The 23372-nt window shown below is 38.2% G+C and overlaps 1 protein-coding gene across 2 annotated transcripts; it reads left to right on the top strand.

Moving 5' to 3' along the window:
- Positions 1-16601: 16601 nt before the first annotated feature.
- LOC145072049 (ABC transporter C family member 3-like) lies at positions 16602-22758 on the top strand. Of its 2 annotated transcripts, none has more exons than XM_079018409.1 (10): positions 16602-18971; positions 19064-19150; positions 19239-19871; positions 19960-20124; positions 20247-20541; positions 20624-20838; positions 20910-21215; positions 21810-21873; positions 21989-22228; positions 22332-22758. In XM_079018409.1, the coding sequence occupies exons 1-10, from the start codon at positions 16650-16652 to the stop codon at positions 22454-22456; spliced, it is 4452 nt and encodes a 1483-aa protein (XP_078874535.1). In that variant the 5' UTR covers positions 16602-16649; the 3' UTR covers positions 22457-22758. The 2 variants fall into 2 exon arrangements, with proteins under 2 accessions (XP_078874535.1, XP_078874536.1); XM_079018410.1 differs by having other exon boundaries at positions 19248-19871.
- The last annotated feature ends 614 nt before the right edge of the window (positions 22759-23372 follow it).

Below are 23372 nucleotides of genomic sequence, written 5' to 3' on the forward strand. Positions count from 1 at the left end.
TGAACTGATCCAGCTAATTTGTCTATATAACTTTCAAACGATACCCCAAATTTGACCCTATCAAAGCACCAGAACAAGAAACGAATGAACTGAATCCCAGCCACTCAGCAAGATATGACCCAATAATAACTCTTGGCATGCAAAAATGGCATATAACAAATCTTGATGATATAACCCAGGCAAAACAGAGAACTAAACCGAAGATGATGCTTACCCATACCAAAACAAGATTCCAAGGCAATATAAATACCGAGAATAATCATGAAGAAAGCAAAAGATAACCTACCCGTAATAGAATCTAATGAGACTCTTGCCTCCCCTGACTGACACTACAATGCTCGGCTCCTTGTTGCTGGGGTTCCTGCCTTACCATCACGTCCGTCAATGATCCTCAAAGTAACCGGGGCAGGTGCATTCTCTAACGTCCCAAAAATATTGACATAAAATTTTCTTTAATTTATAAAAGAAGAATCATCAATTATTTGTTTAAATAAAACAGATACATTATAATTTAAGTATAAATTCTAGAACAAGTCAATTGTGGAACAATAAGTGTGCATGCCATGCAATCAACTCGAGCTCTTCCTTTTGAAAACCGGAGTACCTAAAACATAAACTGAAAACCGTAAGAATAAAGATTACTGAGTTCCTTAAGATACCACATACCATACATACATAACACACATAATGGGCCCCGCCGTAATGAGATACGAGCCCCGCCCACACTCGAATAATAATGAGATGCAGGCCCCGCCCACACTCGAATAATAATGAGATAAAAGCCCACCTAAACTCGAATAATGGGCCACACCCAATGATATACGTGCCCTACCCAATCTTGAATAATTATGAGATACGGACCCCACCCACACTTGCATAATAACGAGATGCGGGCCCCGCCCCCGCCCATACTTGCATAATAATGAGATATGGGCCCCGCCCACACTCGCATGAGCATATAATCATATAGACATTCAACACATGCAAAAATCACAAAGATAATAGCATACTGCACAGTCATCGGGCCCCGCCCACATACAAATCATATTTGCATAACCTGATTCTAGCATACAGAATACCCATTGGGCCCCACCCGATAAGCATACAATAACACACACGCATCCAAGAGTCACGCAGACATCTAACACTCTACATAGCAACCTAGGCTGGCATTGGTGCCTTCGACCCGCTAAACATAGTGAGGAAACTCGCCTCGCACTGCCAAAGTCACGTGGATAAATCTCTAGCTGCTGGCTGACAGATCCTCAGACTGTCAACATCAAAGCAACACCCAATTAACATTTAGGATCCAATTATCACCATAAATCCATACTTAGGGTAAAAAGACTATTTTACCCCTAACCTAGCTTGGTCCAAGACCAAGGCCCAAACTGTCACACCCCCGAACCAGACGGCGGAAACGTCCGGGGGCTGTCGTGACTCAATTGCATACCATAACATTGAATATATATGAAACATAACAACATTCGTCACCATTCATTTCATAATACAACCAGTAGTGTTTACATGTCATACATTGTTTAAAACATTACATTCCCAAAAATTAATTTGTTCGATTCATACAAAAATAAACTGCAACCGTCACTGAATATGAATTCCCTTGATTCACTGGTTCCCTGAGAATACAAGTATTTTGAAAAACGTCAACATATGAAATGTTGGTGAGTTCATAAGTAGTGTTTGAAATCGAATGTTTATATAGCTTGAAAAACCACCAGAAAATCCGATATTTTCTGAAAAGAAAAGCTTTCGAAAACGTTTGTGAAGATCCATAGGTATGCTTGTTTGTTTCTATACTTGTAAAAAAAATGTTCATTGAAGATGTATGCGTTTCAAATCTGTATGAAATAAAAACCCTAGGGAAACCCGATGTTCCCCTAATTCTTTTGGAATCCATTAAGTAGCGTTGAAACCATTACGAAAATAGCAGTGTCAGTCCCAAGCGACGTTGGAAGGTTCTCGAGCAGGATTATTTACAACAAACCCACGTTACGCAAACGCCCAGTTTGTAGATATACCAACGATTCCCGAAGGCATCGTCAGTACTAATCGCGTTATCCAATCGCCCGGACAATGTGTAGTCCCACATCCGAAGAGAAAGAGGTCACGAAGACCCCGATGACTCCATTAACCGGTTGGGGAAAATATGCGTGCGAGGGGTCCCCGACCCGCCTCGTAAAATATGCAGACTTTTCTAGCAATACCATGGACCCTTGGGGACCAGTGGTACAAGCCATTGAAAGTCACTCTACGTGGTGCCAAGTCGGTAAAACTCAACACTCCGTAGAAAATATGTGTCTTCGGGCCTTAAGATCAGGTCATTGGGCTAGCTAGGCCCAACAAGCAAGATTTTACACTTTTGGGGCCCGAAGATGGTGCGTAGACGTCTGTGCACACTCGTATGTATATGTATTACCAAACGTTACTTGTATAATTCGTAGTGTCGAAGAGTTAGTAGTTGTAGATTTCCATTGGCTCGAGACCGAGCCAATTCGTTTAACAACGACTTTTGGTATTGTAATGAGTTGTATTTCGTTGATATTCGAGGTGTCATTATTTGGTCAAATTGTACATATTGAATTAGCCTTGAAATATTTCTGTTTTCAGCCCCTCAGTATTTGTAAAATTTACATTTTTAACCCTTTTATTGCAATATTTACCGGTTTGGTCCTTAAACTATTTTTCTTGACATTTTAACACCAAAAATTATTGAAATTAATATTTTCCAGCATATTTTTCATAGAAAACAGTTTAAGTCCCTGAAAATGCAGTTTTCTCGGTTTTAGCCCTTCTTTTCGCAATTTTGACAATTTTGGCCCAAATTGGAAAAATTTTGCAACTTTGGTCCTTTTTAAATTTAAAAAGCATTTTAAACCTTTGAAAAGGGTTTGGGACACTTATAGTCCACTGTTTTACAGAATTTCACAGTTTTGGCCCTTTAAAACAGAAAAATTCGCATAATGGGCCTACTTGGGCCGAAATTTTCATTTTTAGCCCAATAAGCTTGAAATTTATATTTTTAATCCTCTAATTGAATAGAATTCCAGAAATAGTTTTATGGAAACTGTTTTGGCACATTTCAACCATCAGAATCTGTAAAATGTCAATTTGGGCCCTTAATTTTGTATTTTTCACATTTTTGGCCCAAAATGTGTGTTTTTAGCTTAAAGATAATTGTTGCTAACCACTTAGCTATTTTTCTTGTATCACTTATTATGTAGGAACACATTTGAAGCTAAAATCATAAAAAATAAGTTATATCTCGGTTTTGAGGGGTTTAATGGCTAGATCCAACATTAAAACACATATAAGCATACATATAAGCATGGAAATCATACAAGGCATACAAACACATATAGATCTACACTTTCACTTGTATTCCCCCCCCACAAAACTCATAAAAACAGAAAATAGGGGTATGAATCTCACCTTGGGGTGTTGACTCGGTTTTTGGAAGGAAAGATGGAAGAAAAGTGAAGTGTTTTTGGCCTTGGCTCCCTTTGATGAAGATCTTGAGTTTTGAGATGATTCTAGGGTGTAAGATCACGATTTTTGTATAGATTAGGAAAGGATTTTGATAACAAAAGAATTTAAACCATAGATCTATGCATAATCTTACCTTAGATGATGATTTACTTGCAAAAATCCTCTTGGAAAGTCCCTAAATTTCGAGATTTTTGGAGAGGGGAGGAAGGAGAGTTCTTGAGTGTTCTAGAGAGAAAGTTGAGATATTTTTTTGTGTGTGGTGTTGCTCTCGGCCGAACAAGAAGAGAAGAGGGAAAGGAAGTGACTTTTGAAGTGATGCATGCATGGAGGTATGTGATATGTGCCTAGAAATCCATTAGATAATAGTGAAGTGGCAACCAAAGTCAACTTCCCTTGGATTTGGGCCTTGGGCCGAGAATATGAAGGGAAAGAGGAAAAATTTGGGCTTTTGCCCCTAAGCCCAACATTAGAGGTAGTTTAGGGTATTTATTGGACTTATAAAGTAAAATTGTGATTTTTATGCTTTATTAAGCTAGGTTAGGTTAAATTATGGATCAAAACTTGTGTTTTATTTCCTTCTAGGTTCTACCTAGCCCAAAATATTGAAATAACCAAATGTGGGTCCAATTAGAGCCCAATTAGGGTCCTAAACCCATGATAGTCCAATTGGAAGCTTATTGGTCCATTTGGATCCAATAAGGAAGTCTTAGTCCAAAATGGACTTAACCAAAACTTCTAGGGTCTCCAATTGTTTGATGACTATTTATAGTACTTGTATCTTGTATTTGACTGAAGTTTTTGATTCACATTAGATTGAATGCATAGATTACATGGCTCAAAATTTACAGTTGTGACACAAACTCACACTTTGAAGGCCCATAAAGCCAAATAATCAACCAATGTCAATATATGGCCCACTTTCCAAATTAGGTCCAAACCCCTTACATGGGCCTTACCCTAAAACCCATCCAAAAATTTAAGTCCATACACTTGTTCTCAGATGGCCCAACATGAATCCAAACACCTAAGCCTAAAGAAAGGCCGAACAAAATTAGGGTTTTCACATAAACTGATGATTAGGGTTAAGTAAACACTTAACCCATTAAGGACTTAATCCATTAGGTCCATCATTCTACCAGGTCAATCATATAATGTGGTCGGGGATAATTTATAATTCCAATCCAATGATCCAAAACGTGGGTCCCGAAAAGTTCCAAACAAAAGTCTCCATATTAGGTTTTCCTAAACCCTAACTAGTGTTTCCAACCCAAACACATTCCGATTGTCCAATGGTTAAGTTTTTAGGTCAAATAGGGTTTCACTAGGCCGGGCACCACCCACTGCCACCTCGAGCAGTGGTGGTCGGCGGTGGTTCAAGGCAGCAACCACCACCTCACGGTGGCGGCCCGATGGAAATTCCATTAACCAAGACATATACAAGTTAAACATTATTAACACACACACACACACACACCAAATCACACACACAACCACCTCCTCATGCTGGCTAGTGGTGGCAATAGAAGAAGGCTTAGCGGAAGCCACCATGGTGGTTCGCCTCATCTCCGGCCAAAATAACGCCTCCTCCACAAGCTTCACGGGTTCTAGCAGCAACGCATGCATAAACTTGATATGAGACCACATCCATCAGCCACCAACTTGGCGTCTAATGACGTCAGAGTTAACAAAAACGGAGGTCTAGGCTGGAAGCGACAACAAGGACATACCCCACGTCTCACTCGCCAGAAAAAACAAAGGAAATCATAGATGGATTGTAGTTAACTTACCGACAGCTTCCAGTTGCTCATGACTCACGCATCGATGTCCACAACGCGTTCCACAGTCTTTGGTAGTCCTCCCCCCTGCTTACGACGGTTGCAGCTCTGCCCTTGACTTCGCCGGCGATAGGAGTGACAACGGTGGTGCTCAGCGTCCATGTGTGAATAGGAGGTGGTGACGGATGGAGTATGGGGGCATAAGGGTGGCGGCGACTGGACTTGAACTAGGTTTCGGGTTTAGATGAAAGGAGGTGACGAGTTATACTCGTTCATTTGAAATCTTTATAATTACACTTTCAGCCCCTCCATCCCAATTCTTTTCTACTTGATTCCATAATTTACCAAACAACCCTCATCCTTCAGAATATTTTACAAAATCAATCCCAGAATTACACTTTAACCCCCAAAAATCCAAATTATGACATTTAACTCCCCGAAACCAACACCCTGTTAAGTTATTATGGATTTAGAGCTACAATAAAATATAATATACATCTCAGGGTTTAGGGATAATTAGTTATTTACTTATTTTATTTTCTTTAAACGGAAAATTATAGTTCCCCCCCCCTTAAATTAGATTTCGTTCTCGAACTCATTTCTTACAATTCCCGTCTCGTCAAACAACTTGAGCAACACGGTCACGACGCCGAGCACACCCCTGCCTTCCCAAGGCAACCAAAACCAACCCCCTTGAAGGGCCCTACAACCTGCAGATGAATGAATTCCTTGCAACATAATTAAATTTACTCAATCTAATATTCAAAGCCTTGAGATGGTCTAACTCCCTGACAGATCATCCGTACTGAATCAATGTTGAATCCATTCCACTAGTTTTTCCCAACTGACTATGCAACTTCTAATACTTGAGAATCCCATTAGAAACAGAATCACCGACCAATTATCCCTGCAGAACACTCATACTTGACAAAGGATCAGATAATCCTTCGAGTAAGAGACTTATCCCTGCAATGGTTAGACTCAGACAAGAGTTGTGCAATAGAATCAAATCATATAGTCTGAGATTATCCAACTCCGACTGTAAGTGATCCCACATCCCCTTAGAATAATAAGCTAGTCCACATTCGAGTTCCAAATCAATAATATTTTCTTGACTTATCTTGATGCCCTTTACCAATAGAACCATTCCAAGTCACAATCGCAAGAGCTTTATCTATCATCAAAACTGAATCCATTAATAACCCTTGAACCCTTCGGTCGATGCCCTCGGCACATAGATACCCCAATCCTGAATCCCACAAAAATGAAAATTATGCACAAAACACTCGTGATACCGGAATCAAGTTCTTACCCAAAAACCAACCTGATACTTAACTCATAACCCGTGATCCACAGATCTACACTTGCATTTCACCCAAAACCTTCTGATAACAACGACCCTTGCTAGACTGAGATATAAAGGTTCCCAAACGAACCTTGAGACTACCAATCTTGCAGTTGGCCCAACTTCTAGGTTTCCAAAAGTCCAAATGACAAGACTACCTAACCTATAAACCTCTATGCGTTCGACACTCACCACCCACCAGATTCTGCAATTTATGATCCAATTCCTTGACCCAACGATCTCGACCAGGTCCCACCTGTATTTGCCAAAATCACACGGGCCTCGCCCCACGGGTCCCACCCATCTATGCTATAGAGTTGTCTCATTCACAGGTCCCACCCGCCTAGATCTATACAAGCCCGACTCTGCTATAGACCCCAATCTTCCTCAACCCAAAACATGGAAAATACTCCTTGACAATCCTAGCCAGCATGCCCAAGGCACAACTGATTTTCCCCTTTTCACACATGACCACCTCACTGTTCGTCTACTTTATTCTGGTGAGTTCTACAATCCCACCATAGTCTTACGAAACTTCAATCCAACTACAGTTATCACCCATGGCCTAGCCACACCCTAATCATCACACCCCACTCACCCTGAGCCAAAACATATACTCAAATGCATCCAATTAGGTGCTTGATTCATACTTCGAATTTCGAAGCTCTCAACCTAGACTCAACCACAAACCTACTATGTATAACAAGAAGGTGCCGACCAGCTGCTGGGAGTTCCCTAAATTCCCACTTATACAACCTTAATCTAAACGCTCACTTGGGTCATCTCTATTCCTGACCGAGATGCGAAACTTGCCCAAGTTCCACACTCGATCTAACCTCCAGATAATCTTATTGATTCTCCCCCACTTGGATTTGCTGAAGCTCTTTCATTCCATAAGTCCGATGGATTCCCAACCCATCAAACCTCATATAGCATGAATTTCCTATGACATGGGCTTACCAAAACTAGCGTTCCATTGCTAGCCAATATCAACGATTTCCTAACTCCTGGAATTCTGAAGAATACTCTTGAGAGCTTAACTAGTCTGATGATCCAAATCACCTCCCATGATACCATACCAATTCCTTGAGTTCTTATGCCTACGACTAAAAACCATAACCCTTGCCATGCACTGAAGAACCTCCACTCTAATTTCTATCCTCAAGGAATCACTGAACTCTAACTGACTTCAGTCCATGTGAAGATACACTTCCCTTGACACATTCAATGATCAAACAACTCAAGCAACTAACACCCCCATCTTCCTACTACTGTTCCTTCCCTAGCAACAGTAGTGCCTTGAACTCCGAGGTTCTCATCTAGGCAACTGCCGATCATACCTGAACAGATGATAGAACCATTGAACCCTGACTTCACTGGAGAACTATCCTGCTAACCCTGACCATAGGTCCTCTAAGAGACACCCCTGAATTGATCGTGACAAGGACCAGGATAGACAATGGAACACACTGAAACCCACTTGACAAGATACGTCCATCTGAAGATTTATCGAAGACTTCTCGGCATGAAGAAATGCATATACCTATCCTTGATAACCTAGGCAATAGCAGAGGACCGACCCCATATATACCTATCCAAGACTCTTCCCGATTCGAGTATGGATTATGTGCTATCAGTAGTATCGGCCTTATACTACCTTCCACACCTATCCATACTTTCCTCAAAAATCCTCCCGAATCCTCTAAGTCACCATTCTCATATCCATACATCACACACTTACAAAACAATGCATCAAATCCCACTAAAGAAATCCCTAGGCTTTCCTAGGTTCCCAACCTCACTCTGCCATCAGCTGTTGAAGAACTCCTTATAATGTCAATCACCAACCTCATGAACACAATCACATGCAACCAAGATTAGATAATCCTTCGAGTAACATACTCATCCCTATAGTGGTTGGACTCAAACAAGAGCTGCACAATAGCATCAAATCTGTCACTCTGAGATTATCCAACCTTCGTCACATGTAACTTGACATATTCACTTAGTAGCTGGCTCCCATCACCTAAAACTTCCACAAAGCACAAAGCAAGCAGCATTCGTGCAGTATCACTCCAATTCAACCTACTACAACACATACTAGGAGCTCTCACTCCCTCTACTGGTTGGCTTACGCATGCCAACCAAACCCAACCTAACATCACATGCTTCCTAGACTACCAATTATCATATATCAAGCCAACCTATCACTGGCTAATCAGAACTAGCATGCAAGTCTACAAGCTCATACAATAGGCATACAAAGGCATCTCTATTAGCATTCTAATATGAAAAAACTGAGCAGACCCTTAGTCCTAACTAGCATGCGATTTCACAGATTCACAGATCAAAGCGTAACAGATAACATGTATGGGTATTTTGGGAAAACTTACTTGAGCTCGGATGATTGCATACACTACACCCTTTCTTATTTTAGAAAACTCTTTCCTTAGGTAGATATATTTATTTTTAAAAAACTTTACTAGATCCTCAGTTTGAGTTCAGACACACCTAGGTGTGTGCCCGAATCCCTCAAACCAAGGCTCTGATACCAACTTGTAATGTCCCAAAAATATTGACATCAAATTTCATTTAATTTATAAAAGAAGAATCATCAATTACTTGTTTAAATAAAACAGATACATTATAATCAGAGTATAAATTCCAGAACAAGTCAAATGCGAAACAATAAGTGTGCATGCCATGCAGTCAACCCACACTCTTCCTTTTGAAAACTGAAGTACCTGAAACATAAACTGAAAACCGTAAGCACAAAGATTAGTGAGTTCCCCAAGATACCACATACCATACATATAAAACACACATAACGGGCCGCTCCTTAATAAGATACGGGCCCCGCCCACACTCGAATAATAATGAGATATGGGCCCTACCCACACTCGAATAACAATGAGATATGAGCCCCACCCACACTCGAATAATAATGAGATACGGGCCCCACCCACACTCGCATAATAATGAGATACGGGCCCCGTCCACACTCGCATAACACTAAGATACAGGCCCCGCCCACACTCGCATGATCATATAATCATATTGACATTCAAGATATGCGAAAATCTCAAAGATAATAGCATACTGCACAATCATCGGGCCCAACCCACATACAAATCATATATGCCTAACCTGATTTTAGCATACATAATACCCATCGGACCCCACACAGTAAGCATACAATAACACACATGCATGCACGAGTCACGCAGACATCTAACACTGCACATAGAAACTCACCTCGTACTGCTGAAGTCCCGTGGATAAATCTCTGGCTGCTGGCTGATAGATCCCCGAACTGTCAATATCAAAACAACACCACATTAACACGTTGGTTCCAATTCATCACCATAAATCCATACTTGGGGTAAAAAGACTATTTTACCCCTAACCTAGCTTGGTCCAAGACCAAGGCCCAAAATCACACTCTGAAGGCCCAAAAGCCAAATAATCAACCAAGGCTCAATATATGGCCCACTTTCCAAATTGGGCCCAAACCCCTTACATGGGCCTTAGCTTAAATCCCATCCAAAAATCCTAGTCCATACACTTGTTCTCAGATGGCCCAACAAGAACCTAAACACCTAAGCCCAAAGAAAGGCCCAAAAAATTAAGGTTTTCACATAAAATGACCATTAGGGTCAAGTACAACATCTGTCACTTGAGGTATTATTTATTTTAAAATACTTATTATTTATTGTTGGACTATGAATTGGATAAGTGGACTATCGAGTTGGACTTTAGCAAAGTGGGCCGATAAGTTGAGCTACCTGAAGACATACGTTGGGCGTACGTGGGGCGTAGTGAAACATTGGATGTGGGGGTGGAGACGTGTACGTAAAGCGTACACATGTTGACTCAAAACCCTAATTTTTAGGGTTTAAGCCATATAAACACAACATTGTGACTCAAACCCTAGCCTCCATACCAGCCTATCAACCTCAGAAACCCTAGATAGCCTCTTATCCTTCATCCTTGTGTGTTTTTGGCTTTTTGAAGTTCTTGTGGGTGTTTAGAAGCTTGAAAGAAGAAAGGAGAAGTTGGAGAAGAAGAACTTGAATATCTTGAGCTCAAGGATCCGAGATTACATCACCATTTGGCACTCACTGGAGGTATAAAGCTCTCAACTTGCCTCATGAATGCTTAGATCTTTGTTAATGGATTTTTGGACCTCCTTGGGTCATGAATGCTTAGATCTTTGTTAATGGAGTTTTGGACCTCTTTAGGTCCCAATAATGGATTTTTATGATCCAACTTCGTTTCTAGGCTTAGGGTTGCCACCCTTAGTGCTAAATGTGTCTCTATGTCAGTAAATTTTCGATCTTTAAGGCTCTTTTGTGACCATGCATGACTTCAAGTCATTTCCATGGAAGTTAGTAACTATATTCCATGTTTGGGTTCATTTGGTGGGTCGCAAGCCACCAAGTAGTCGGCTTTATAAGTTAATACATGTTAATGGACTCAGATCTTTATTTTAGACTTAAGGTCTTAAGAGATTAAGTAGTTTTGAAGAATATAGCTTAACAGGGTAGTATGCTAGGCGTACAAGCCAATACGCATAACTTAAAAGCCATGAAAGTTGTACGGTTAGCGTACAGATGAGTACGCTCAGCGTAGTCTTAGGTTTTTGGCCTCGTGTCTTTTGGGCCTCTGATTGGGCCAACTTTTGGACTTATCAACTATTGGGCCTTATTGGGCCATGAGAAGTCAGTTAATGGGCCAAGGACATGTTTGGGTTTAAGGAAAGGCCATTTGATGAGTTGGGCCCAGTTTAGAAAACTGGGCCATTAGTAGGCCTTTAATGGGCCATTAGTGGGCTTAGAGAAATTAGATGGAATTGGGCCTAGGTTATGGTCCAAATTAGACCAGGGGTAAAATGGTCATTTTACCCAAAGAAGGATTACAGGTTTTTGACTAAGTGTTGTTGTGATAATGATAGTCGGGGAGTCGTTGGAGCAGCCACTAGAGATTCCTTACCGTGAGATTCAACACTCAGCTTTGTGAGGTGAGTTCCCTCTTGTATGAATGGGTCGAAGGCACCAATGTTGGCTCGTATATGTTTGCTAGTATGTTCCGGGCTTAGTTCCGATGTCGAGGGTATAGGTTTATATGTTTCCGGACTTCGGTCCGATGCCTGGGAAAGCCCGAGGAATGTTTGTGTGCTTGATGTCTTCGAAATTATTGAATGTGATTGTTTTATATGTTTCCAAACTTTGGTCCGATGTTGGGGTAAGCCCGAGGAATGCTTATATGTTTATGTTATTTGTTTCCGGATTTCGGCCCGATGACGGGCGGGACCCGAGGAATGTTTATACGTTTATGTTATGTGATCATATTTATATGTATTTGTTGATATGTTTATATGTATATCAGATCTCGGTCCGATGCCAAGTGGGGCTCTATGCCAGACTATGTTCCGATGTCGGGCGGGGGGCCAATACCGGACTTGTCCGATGCCGGGTGGGGACCGATGTAGCGGGCAAGGCCTAATTATGACATTTAATCCACAAAAAAACAAATTATGACATTTAACTTCCCGAAACCAACACCCTGCTAAGTTATTACAGATTTAGAGCTACAATAAAATATAATGTACATATCGGGGTTTAGGGTTAATTATTTATTTAATTATTTTATTTTCTTTAAATAGAATGTTACACACTCACTATTCCATCCCTCAACATCGGACAATCAGCCTTCTTGTGGCCTACCTGGCTGTAATGAAAACACATCGAGACCAGCCCATAGGGGTAATCTCTACTAAAATAACCCATCTAACCACAACCGAAACATCCTCGGTTTATCTCACGACATCCCCCCATACTTGGCACATCGGCACCGACCCTAATGGCCTCCCAAACGTGAATCCTGAGTCTTGGGCCTATTCACCCAACCCGCTAAAATCTGAGTCTGACATGGCTTTTTCTTCCCGAGGTGCTCCAAATCAATCCCAAGCTCTCGCACTTTATCAATCATATCATTCAGGGCCTTACACCCTGGTAAACTCACAAACTCCCGGATGTCATCCCTCAACATGTCAGGATACCTTACCTTCGACATCTCCTCGTCCGCCGCATACTTGAAAACTAATAAGGCTCTCTCCCGGAACTTGGTGGTGATCTATGCTACAGTCTCAGTCGCCTTGCAAAGGTCCTGAAACTCCCTCGCCAACTGTTGCACCGCAAAATCTGGTGCAAACTCGGCCCTAAACTTAGTCACAAACTCATCCCAAGTCATCGTCTCCATGGCTTCGCCACCCAAAGAGAAGTCTACCTCTTCCCACAAAATCCGGACTCTATCTTTTAGAAGACAAGAGGCAAATCTGACTTTCAACAAGATACACCATAAAGCTTGCATTTTTATGCATAAGAGACCCTTAAAACGTCCAAATCTTAGGGCTAAGCTTCTGAAACAACATTTACTCACAAAGGAACAACCAAAAGGGACCAAAATAAGCCATAAACAAACCTAAACTAGATCTACGAAAGGAGTTGTCAAGCTAAGAGCTTTATACCTCAAATGACTCAAAATGATGATGCTAACTCTGGATCTCCAAGCTCCACTCTAAGGAATGAGGCTTCAATCTCCTTCTACCACTTCAAAATGCACAAGAATACACCAAAATGCTTCACAAGAGCTCAAAACACCAAAACAATGGCTAAGGGAGAAATTAGGGTTTTAAAGATATGGAGGCCAATCTAAAATGTCCAAGAGGTGAGTTTAAGATGCTTAAATAGGTCACAAACCATAAAAATTAAGGTTTATCCCAGGCCTACATACGACATGCGTACTCCATGTATGCCCAACGTACGTTGATGGAATCCGCAACCTTCAGGAGGCTACTAGAAGAGGATCTCACCCAAACTTGAATGTTACAATAATTATAGAGAATTAAGTGTGGAATTTATTTTTTATCCTAATTAACTATATTTAAGATTAAGTTAATTAAATTAAAAATATTAATTAAAACGTAAGATTACAAAACTACCCTTTTGAAATGATTTGCCTACATTGATTTCTAAATCCACACAATAGATAGTTAGAATACATGAACCTCTCTGTTTCTCTCTGTGTGTGTGTGTATGTGTGTGTGTGTGTGTATATATATATATATATATATATATATATATATATATATATATATATATATATATATATATAAGATATTGTCATAATTATGGAGTACCATGAGATTTCTAGAGTATTCAATAATTTATCTTTTCCAAGAGTATACAAATAATTTATTTTTTCCATCATATCTCATTCTCACTCCAAAAAACATTATGTATTCTAACTTTCAAAGAAAGATCTTACATAACAAGCACGGGCTTTATCTCTACTTAGAATCGTCTACATATCTTATACTAAGGTCCTTATGTTTAAAACAATAGCTTTATTCATTCAAGAAAAATACGATTTATTTCATGACAAGAACAATCATGCACTCTTAGTTTTAAGAACTACTCGAAGAGTTCATATTATTACAAGAACGAAGTGAATTATACCCTTCCCAAAAGCTCCTTACAAATTTAGTTGAGGTAAACCCTCAGAGTTATTTGTATATTAAGAGTCTATTCAATAATATATGAAAACATTGAAAAAATTACTTGCAAGTTATCATTTAATTCATGTTTGATTGTTCTTAATTCTGATATGTCATTTTAGTGGGATCTCACAAGTGGTATCAAATCCAAACCATGTAGATTGAAACGATTAGCTCATGGAACAATATATGATTTTAAAAATTCTTGCATAACCAATTCAAGATTCGGTATCATTTGGTGAATCTCTCAAAATTCTTAAAATCGTCTAATATTTTTGGATTCATTGTCACAATTTTCCGTTGGATATACTCTATTTTAGCCCAATAATGAGTCAAAATCATTTGATTTATCTTGATCTAATCCATATATTTCAGTCCAATTTGTTATTAATCCAGCCCCAAAATGGATTAAATCATTTGTTAATTCATTTGAAATCCTAATCCTAAATGTTTGAGGGGCTGACCTTTTGCTTTAAGAATTTAATGAAAAGTTGGACATCAGGTGGCTACGCTGAACGTAGCTTACTGTACGTTTAGTGTAGCTCTGAACTTGCTCGTTTTGCCTCCCTTAGCTTTACGCTAAGCGTAGAGTTGTATGATATGCTGAGTGTAGGTCAACTACAGGTTGTCCGTTGACTTTTGACCAAATTTGACTCTAGGTCAACTAGTGGATATTGGACTGTAGTTTAAGAATCTGGTCCTTGATTGTTAAATAGATGACCTATAGTACCTGTCTTGGATTTGTGAGAGCTGTGCTGTTGTCTGCTAGTCTGCGAGGTGAGTTTTCTCATTATAATTTATATTGCAGTACATGTCCTTTTGTGTAGGATGTTGTTATGATGTAGTGTTTTGTTAGTCTAGTAGGCCTGATATGATTACCTGTGTTTGCTTGTTATCGTTTTAGTGCATGTATCAACATAATGTGGTTGGGTTGAAGAGGTACGTCTTCATGTTGTGGGCCAACAAACTCAGGGCAATCCAGTCTTACGACTGTAGGCCAGGAGCAATCTAGTCTTACGAATATGGGTCGGGGCAATCCAGTCTTATGCATGTAGTCCTAGGGGCAATTCACTTTTATGTTCTAGGCCCAATGTGCATGCATTGTATATGTATTATTGATTGGGGCAAGACGAAGGTGCGATTGTACAAATCCTCATGTTGATTTATGCCTTAAGAGATTATTTTGATACTTTGATTTTGTGGGTTTATTTTGAAAACAATGTTTCTCAATCTTATGGATTTATGAAAATGTCTTTTGAAAACCAAAACTTTTGTCATGATTTTTGGGTTGTTAGAATCGGAATCTGGTTTACACCATTTTCGTCTTCTCTTAAACAAATCTCCAGGAACCATGGATTCTGTGTTGAGTTATTTCACATATCTTTTTCATCCATAACCTTTTTGCTTGTTTAAGAAGCCAATTAGGTGTCGATTGCCTCACAAAAGAAGCACAAGAAGAGGTAGAGAGACGATGGTTGGGTGTGGGTCAAAATCCATTTGTTCCAGATTTGTGGGTCAGCATTAATTTTGTTCTAGATTCTCGAACACGTGCACATTGAAGAAATCGATTTAGGGTTCCATATTGATCGGAAAGAATCGACTTTGTTTCGTATTCTTGAATAGGAAATCACCTGCAGAACCTAATAAAAAAGCTTACCTGATGACACAGATCAAGAGATACGGAGAATCAGAGCCGATGACACCTTTGAATGAAATTCTTAAACTAATCTAAGATGATATAAAGGAGACGGTGAGTTAGGGGAGAAAGATTCCAGCTGATGGTAGTGATGGGTCTATTTCTTCATATGACTCTACGTCCGGAAAGAACCGAATACAAAAGCTTAGCTGATGATTTCATATATGTGTATGTGTGTGTGTGAGAGAGAGAGAGAGAGGATGTGTGGGTGACTGGGCCCTCTTTTATTTTTTTTATTAAAATAAAAAATAGATATTAAAAAATATAAAAATAAAAATAAAATGGTATAGTCATTTTAGTTTTTAAAAAGACTAAAACCACAAACAAACTTGCTGAAAAAGACCACCAATAAAAAAAAAATCATTGTTTTGATTAAAAAGTGAAAAAAAAAATGGCATACCATGGAAACATTTTTGCATTTTTGTCTGTTTAATAAGATATGTATTATTTTCATTTTTAATAAAAAGTTATGTATGTATTAATTAGTATTTTGTAACTAAAAGTGGAAATAATAATTCTTTTTTAATTATCAATGATATTTACTCATTAAATAATTATAATTTTTTTTTTCGAGATGATTACTTTTGACTAGGGTATCTTTCTAATAAAAGAAGACCATATAAAATGTTTATGTACCAAATGAATTGGACCCACACGTGCGCATCATTAGCACCAATACGACAATAGAAGACTTCACCAAACTCTCTTTCCTCCACCAAGGTCGATCATATTATAAACTTAAACAAGGAAGACCATGAATCATTACTAATGGGTATTGCTGTTAAGTTTTCTCCGCTTTCGAGTATTTTGACAGATGATGCTACCAACATTCCCCTGACCCCGAGGCTCTTGCATGGGTATTCTCGTTCACTATACCTTGGTTTCTTCATTCTATTATTCATCACTTGGTTTGGCAGAAAATTCAGGAATAATAGCAATGGAGGTCCCAAACAAATTCTTAGGTCCAACAATAGGTCCTTGTTTTACAAGCAGACCCTGTTTTGTTGTGTAGTTCTTGTGCTTCTTAACCTCTTTGTGCTTTTATTCAACCTTTTTTATTGGTATAAAAATGGTAGGACCAATGAAAGCATTATCACCTCCCAGGATACTCTTCTGGGAGCATTTGTTTGGTCATTTGTTTCTTTGTACTTGCACACTCATGTTTCTAACTCCACCGAATCCTTGTATCCCATTGTATTGAAGGTTTGGTGGCTTTCTTTTTCCCTAATCTCTTGTTTTTGCCTTGTCTTGGACTATCTTAACTACCAACAAAATCAATACTTGATCTTTGAGGCTTTGTCAACTTTTGTCAGTCTATGTCTCTGTTATGTGGGGTTCTCTGATAACATCGTAAATGGAACTATAAACCATTTGTATCAAGAATCGGAATCCCTCTTGAATGAAACTATAACTCCTTCAACAAACATAAGTATCTTTAGTCTATTAACTTTCTCTTGGATTCATCCTCTGATTGCTACTGGATATAAGAAGCCATTAGACCTTGAAGACGTTCCAGAACTTGACAGTGTCAATAGTGCAAGAGGAGCCTTTTCGGTTTTAAGAAGTAAACTAGAATCGGGTAAAAGAGAAAATAGTCAAATCACTACTTTTGTTCTCGCCAAGGCTGTGATCTTGACAATATGGAGAGACATATTAATCACCGCACTTCTTTCTCTTGTGTATACTTTGGCTTCATATGTTGGGCCTTTCCTCATAGATGCATATGTAGAATATGTAAATGGAAAGCGAGACATAAAGAAGGGTTTTCTTCTAGTTTCTGCATTCATTGTTGCTAAGATAGTGGAGTGTTTAGCACAACGACATCAAGATTTTAAGCTACAACAGGCAGGAATCAAGGCAAGATCGGCTTTGGTTGCAACAATCTACCTTAAAGGTTTGACCCTTTCATCTCAGTCAAAGCAGGGGGAGTCTAGTGGCGAAATCATTAATTTAATGGCTGTTGATGCTGAAAGAATCGGTGAATTTAGCCGCTACATGCACAACCCATGGCTAGTGATTCTTGAGGTTGGTTTGGCACTAGCAATTTTGTATAAAAATCTCGGACTTTCTTCACTTGCTGCTTTTGTTGCTACCATAATTGTGGTTTCGACCAATATACCACTAGGGCGTTTCCAGAAGAAGTTTCAAGAGAAGCTAATGATGTATAAAGATAAAAGGATGAAAACAACTTTTGAAATTTTAAAAAACATGAGAATTCTCAAGCTCCATGGATGGGAGATGAAGTTCTTGTCTAGAATACATGATATCAGGAGGGAAGAGGCACAATGGTTGTACAAAAATGTTTTTACAATGGCAATGACTACTTTCTCATTCTGGGTTGCACCCACATTTGTCGCTATTTCCACTTTTGGGACTTGTATTCTTGCTGGTATTCCACTTGATTCAGGGAAGGTATTGTCTGCGCTTGCAACGTTTAAAATTCTTCAAGAATCAGCATTAGATCTTCCGCAAACAGTATCTATGATAGCACAGACTAAAGTCTCACTTGATCGAATTGCATCATTCCTTCGTCTTCAAGACTTAGATTCTAATCTAGTAGAAAACCTCCCAAAAGGTAGTTCCGACACTGCAGTTGAGATCATCAATGGGAATTTCTCATGGGACGTGACATCAGCAAATCCAACATTGATCGATATAAATTTCAGAGCTGTTCATGGAATTAGGGTTGCTGTGTGTGGCACTGTTGGGGCTGGAAAGTCGAGCTTATTATCATGTATTCTAGGAGAAGTGCCTAAATTATCTGGACATGTCAAACTTTGTGGCTCAAGGGCTTATGTTGGTCAAACGCCATGGATTCAGAGTGGAAAAATTGAAGAGAATATATTATTTGGTAAGGAAATGGAGAGAGAAAGGTATGATAAGGTTCTTGAAGCATGCGCCTTGAAGGAAGATCTTGGAGTTTTATCATTTGGTGATCAAACAGTTATAGGAGAGAGGGGAATCAATTTAAGTGGTGGACAGAAACAGAGGATACAGATAGCACGTGCGCTTTATCAAGATGCTGATATTTACCTTTTTGATGATCCATTCAGTGCTGTTGATGCTCATACAGGAAGCCATATCTTTAAAGTGAGTTAATTTGATTCATTTCACTTTTCTTGATTTTAGTAGTTTTCATGTTGTGTACTTGAATTTAACTAAAGTGAATAACCTATTGACAGAAATGTATGTTGGACTTCTTGAAATCAAAAACCGTGATTTATGTCACACATCAGGTGGAGTTTTTACCTGATGCAGATCTCATCCTGGTAATTGAAAGAAGCATTATTAATTTTTTCAGTTGCTTTTCATATATTATTGTAGACACCAATCTGAATATAATGGACACATTACAAGGTTTTGAAGGATGGGAGAATTACTCAAGCTGGAAAATACGATGATATTGTCAACACTGGAAGCAACTTTATAGAACTTGTTGGTGCACACAAAGAAGCTTTATTAGAAATGGGGAAGAAGTTAGCATCTGATATAAAGGATGCTAATGATAACAAAAGAAACCAAGGCAACGTGAAGAATCATATCCAAGAGGTGAATGTAAACAGTCAAAAGGGTAAAGAAGTTTACCCGAATGGAAAGAAAAGGCAACTTGTGGAAGAAGAAGAAAGAGGAAAAGGTAAAGTTGACTTGTCTTCCTATTTGAAATACCTTACAATTGCATATGGAGGAGCACTTGTGCCATTGGTATTGTTAGCACAAATTACATTTGAGGTCCTTCAAATATCGGGTAATTACTGGATGGCTTCGGCTTCTTCTAAAAGTATTGAAGCTCATGTTGAAGGCTCTAAGCTCATTATTGTTTATGTGGGTTTTGGAATTGGATGCGCTTTCTGTGTTCTAACTAGAGCAATGCTTGTTATGAAAGCTGGATATGAAACAGCCAACAAGCTGTTCTACAAAATGCATTTTTGTATTTTTCGTGCCCCAATGTCTTTCTTTGATTCAAATCCATCTGGACGAATTCTAAATAGAGTAAGTTAATACTTATTTTTATTTCATTTTTCTCAATTGATGATAGTGTAAGTGGAGATAGAGAGTTTTACTTGAACTCTTTTTGTAGGCATCTACAGATCAAAGTGCAGTGGATGTAAAATTAGCAGATACGATGATTCTATTTGCGGCTGTGGTCATACAACTTTTTGGCATTATTATAGTTATGTCGCTTGGTGCTTGGCCAGTGTTCCTTTTTTTCATTCCCATGATTGGAATTTGCATCCGTTTACAGGTAATTTAATTATTACTTTATTACTTTCTACTTCTATATATCTGATATTTATGATTTATGATTATGTAATTACTTAATTTCCATCTTATATTTTACACGTGTTAATTTAATTGTATTTGAAGCGATATTACATACCTTCAGCACGAGAACTTGCACGATTGGTTGGAGTAAGCAAAGCCCCAGTGATACAACATTTTTCTGAAACAATATCCGGATCAACAACAATCAGAAGCTTCGATCAAAATGGAAGATTTGAAAACACGTGTTTGAATCTTGTTGACAATTATTCCAGACCAAATTTACATGTAGTTGGTGCGTTGGATTGGCTAGGGTTACGTTTGGATATGTTGTCCTCTTTGATGTTTTCCTTCACTCTCATTTTTCTAGTCTCTATTCCCGAAGGAACTATCAATCCAAGTAAGTAAATTTCATGACATACTTTGGATTAGTTAACCTAACAATATTTAAAATAAATAACTCATCTCCTCCAAAATCAAAGGTACTGCGGGATTAGCAGTGACGTATGGACTATATTTGAATAAATTACAAGGTTGGGCAATTCAAAAACTTTGCAACGTGGAAATAAGATTTATATCGGTTGAAAGAATATTTCAATACTGTTGTATACCTAGTGAGCCTCCTCTTGAAATAGAGTCGAATAGACCTCATAGTTTCTGGCCCTCACATGGAAAAGTTGATATCATCAATCTACAGGTGATTACTATTTTCCTTCTTAATGTTGAAAGAGAAGTTAGAGGGGCTAAAAGTGTAAAGTTTGTGAATAGGTTCGATACGCCCCACACATGCCGCTTGTGTTGAGAGGTATTACATGTAGTTTCCATGGAGGTAGAAAGACTGGAATTGTAGGGAGAACTGGAAGTGGTAAATCTACACTTATACAGACAGTGTTTCGTATTGTTGAACCGATTTGTGGGGAAATTGTTATAGATGGGATCAACATATCATCAATTGGACTCCATGATTTACGATCTAGATTAAGCATAATTCCTCAAGATCCAACCATGTTCAATGGAACGGTTCGAAGCAACATGGACCCACTTGAAGAATATACAGATGATCAGATTTGGGAGGTACATGGGGTCAAGTTGAAATTCATATGTGGCCTATAAGATATTTGATTTCTCTGCTAGAGAAATTAAATATGTTTGTATATTTTCTTTCTATCAATCCTTCTACCACTTCTAGATGATAACAAGTGTAATAAAAATTTATAAATTTAATTATGACAAGTGTGACAATCTTAAATTTGTATGAGGATGGTAGGAAAAAAAGTACAAGGATATTTGATTTTTGTGCTAGAGAAATTAAACACCCTCTTACTTTTTAATTTTACCAATCCTTCTACCATTTTTAAATGATGACAAATATAATAAAGATTTATTAATTTACTTAAATATAACCTTTGGTGTGTAAGAAGATGGTAGGAAGAAAAAATAGAAGGATATATGATTTCTCGGCTAGAGAAATTAAATATCCTCTACTATTTCTTTCTACCAGTTCTCCTACCACTTTTAGATGATGACAAGTGTAAAAAAAGTTAATTAATTTAATTAAATATGATAAGTGTAACAATTAAGTGTGTAGGAAAATGATAGGGAAAAAAAAAGTAAAAGGATATTTGATTTCTCTTTATGCTATTACTTACATTCAATTCATCATTTCAGGCTCTTGATAAATGCCAGATAGGAGATGAGGTTAGAAAGAAGGAAGGCCAACTTGATTCAACAGGTTATTGTTCCCTCCACCAATTTATATTCACTTATTCAAAAAAAAAAAAAAAAAAAAAAAAAAAAAAAAAAAAAAAAAAAAACTTTTCACAAGCTATGTAATAAAACTGCAACAGTTACTGAAAATGGAGAGAATTGGAGTATGGGTCAAAGGCAACTGGTGTGTCTTGGACGTGTGCTACTGAAGAAAAGCAAGATTCTGTTTCTTGATGAGGCCACTGCATCAGTTGATACAGCAACAGATAACATGATACAGAAGACGCTTAAGCAACATTTTTCAGACTCCACTGTCATAACAATTGCACATCGGATCACCTCTGTTGTCAACAGTGACATGGTTTTAGTTTTACATGATGGTTTGTGTGAACTTAACCTTACACATTTCACTCATGAACTGCTATCATCTTTTGTATGTATAAAAACCTTGGTTGTGATTATTGTGCTTACCTTGACACGCAGGTCTGATTGAAGAATATGATTCACCTACGAAGTTGCTAGAAGAGAAATTATCTGCTTTTTCCAAGCTAGTTGCTGAGTACAGTGTGAGGTCGAATTCTAGTCATACAATTAGTAATTGTAGCTAAAACTTTGGATACTTTCTGCTTTATAAACAAAGAGCAAAGTTGTTTTAAATCAAGTAACTATCCAAATCTCCTCATTAGTCCTCAAAATTTTCTTCTACTGTTAGAGTCCCTCAACTTACGCTTTCGGTTACATTTATGTGAAAGCATATGCAAATTCTTTTGCTAATGTGGATGTCATTTCTTTCTGCAGTGTATTAAATAAGTGATTATTTCAGTGACATGTATTTTCTAGTTTCAATTTTGTTAATTTTTTTTACTGTCGATATTGCTGATTCTACTACTAATTTATTATTTGTTCTGCATTGGTTTTTTTTTGGGCTGTACCGGATGTAGAGTATTAGAAGTGGGGTGCATGGATCCCATTTGATTGTAATTTCCACCTTCTATATTTTCCATAAAAAATCATTTGTTGATATCTTTTTACATCTGGTCCCCACTTGTTTTTCTGCTGGCACCCTTTAATTATATAAAACTTCATTTCTTTGTTCCTTGTGTTCTAAACCTTAACAAAACTGCCTATCTTCTATTTTTTGTGAAAAAAAACCTCAAGAAGGAGCTATTACATTTCAAAAAAATCCACCTTTATCACTGTGATCTTACTCAAGGTTTACATGTATGAAAAAAGTATATGATGCTATTTTAATAAACAAAGGCATCAAAATGCTCCATCTGTGATTTTGCAAACAATTTTTTATAAACACAAATTTTCAGTTTTTTTTCAATAATATGATTATATAACAGACCCCAGTTACCATTTTTTCTGGATCCACCATTTGCTGTACCGCTTTTTAATTACAGTTTCGACTTTGCTACCACCCTATAATTGGAATCTGGGAATCTGATTGATAAAATCTTGAGTTTAAAAGTTTATAGTATGCAATATCCTTATTGTTAGGGTTTAATCACTTAGACAAGT

The sequence above is a fragment of the Lactuca serriola genome, chromosome 9 (genome assembly GCF_051521515.1).
Source record: "Lactuca serriola cultivar US96UC23 chromosome 9, Lser_US96UC23_V15, whole genome shotgun sequence".
NCBI classification, from domain to species: domain Eukaryota; kingdom Viridiplantae; phylum Streptophyta; class Magnoliopsida; order Asterales; family Asteraceae; genus Lactuca; species Lactuca serriola.

What these genes read in the sequence shown, in the direction of transcription:
- LOC145072049 (XM_079018409.1), top strand. Translation starts at nt 16,650, where the DNA reads ATGGGTATTGCTGTTAAGTTTTCTCCGCTTTCGAGTATTTTGACAGAT. An exon ending in CTGATGCAGATCTCATCCTG is followed by an intron (nt 19,151 to 19,238) that starts GTAATTGAAAGA and finishes ACACATTACAAG; the next exon opens with GTTTTGAAGGATGGGAGAAT. An exon ending in CGAAGGAACTATCAATCCAA is followed by an intron (nt 20,542 to 20,623) that starts GTAAGTAAATTT and finishes CCAAAATCAAAG; the next exon opens with GTACTGCGGGATTAGCAGTG.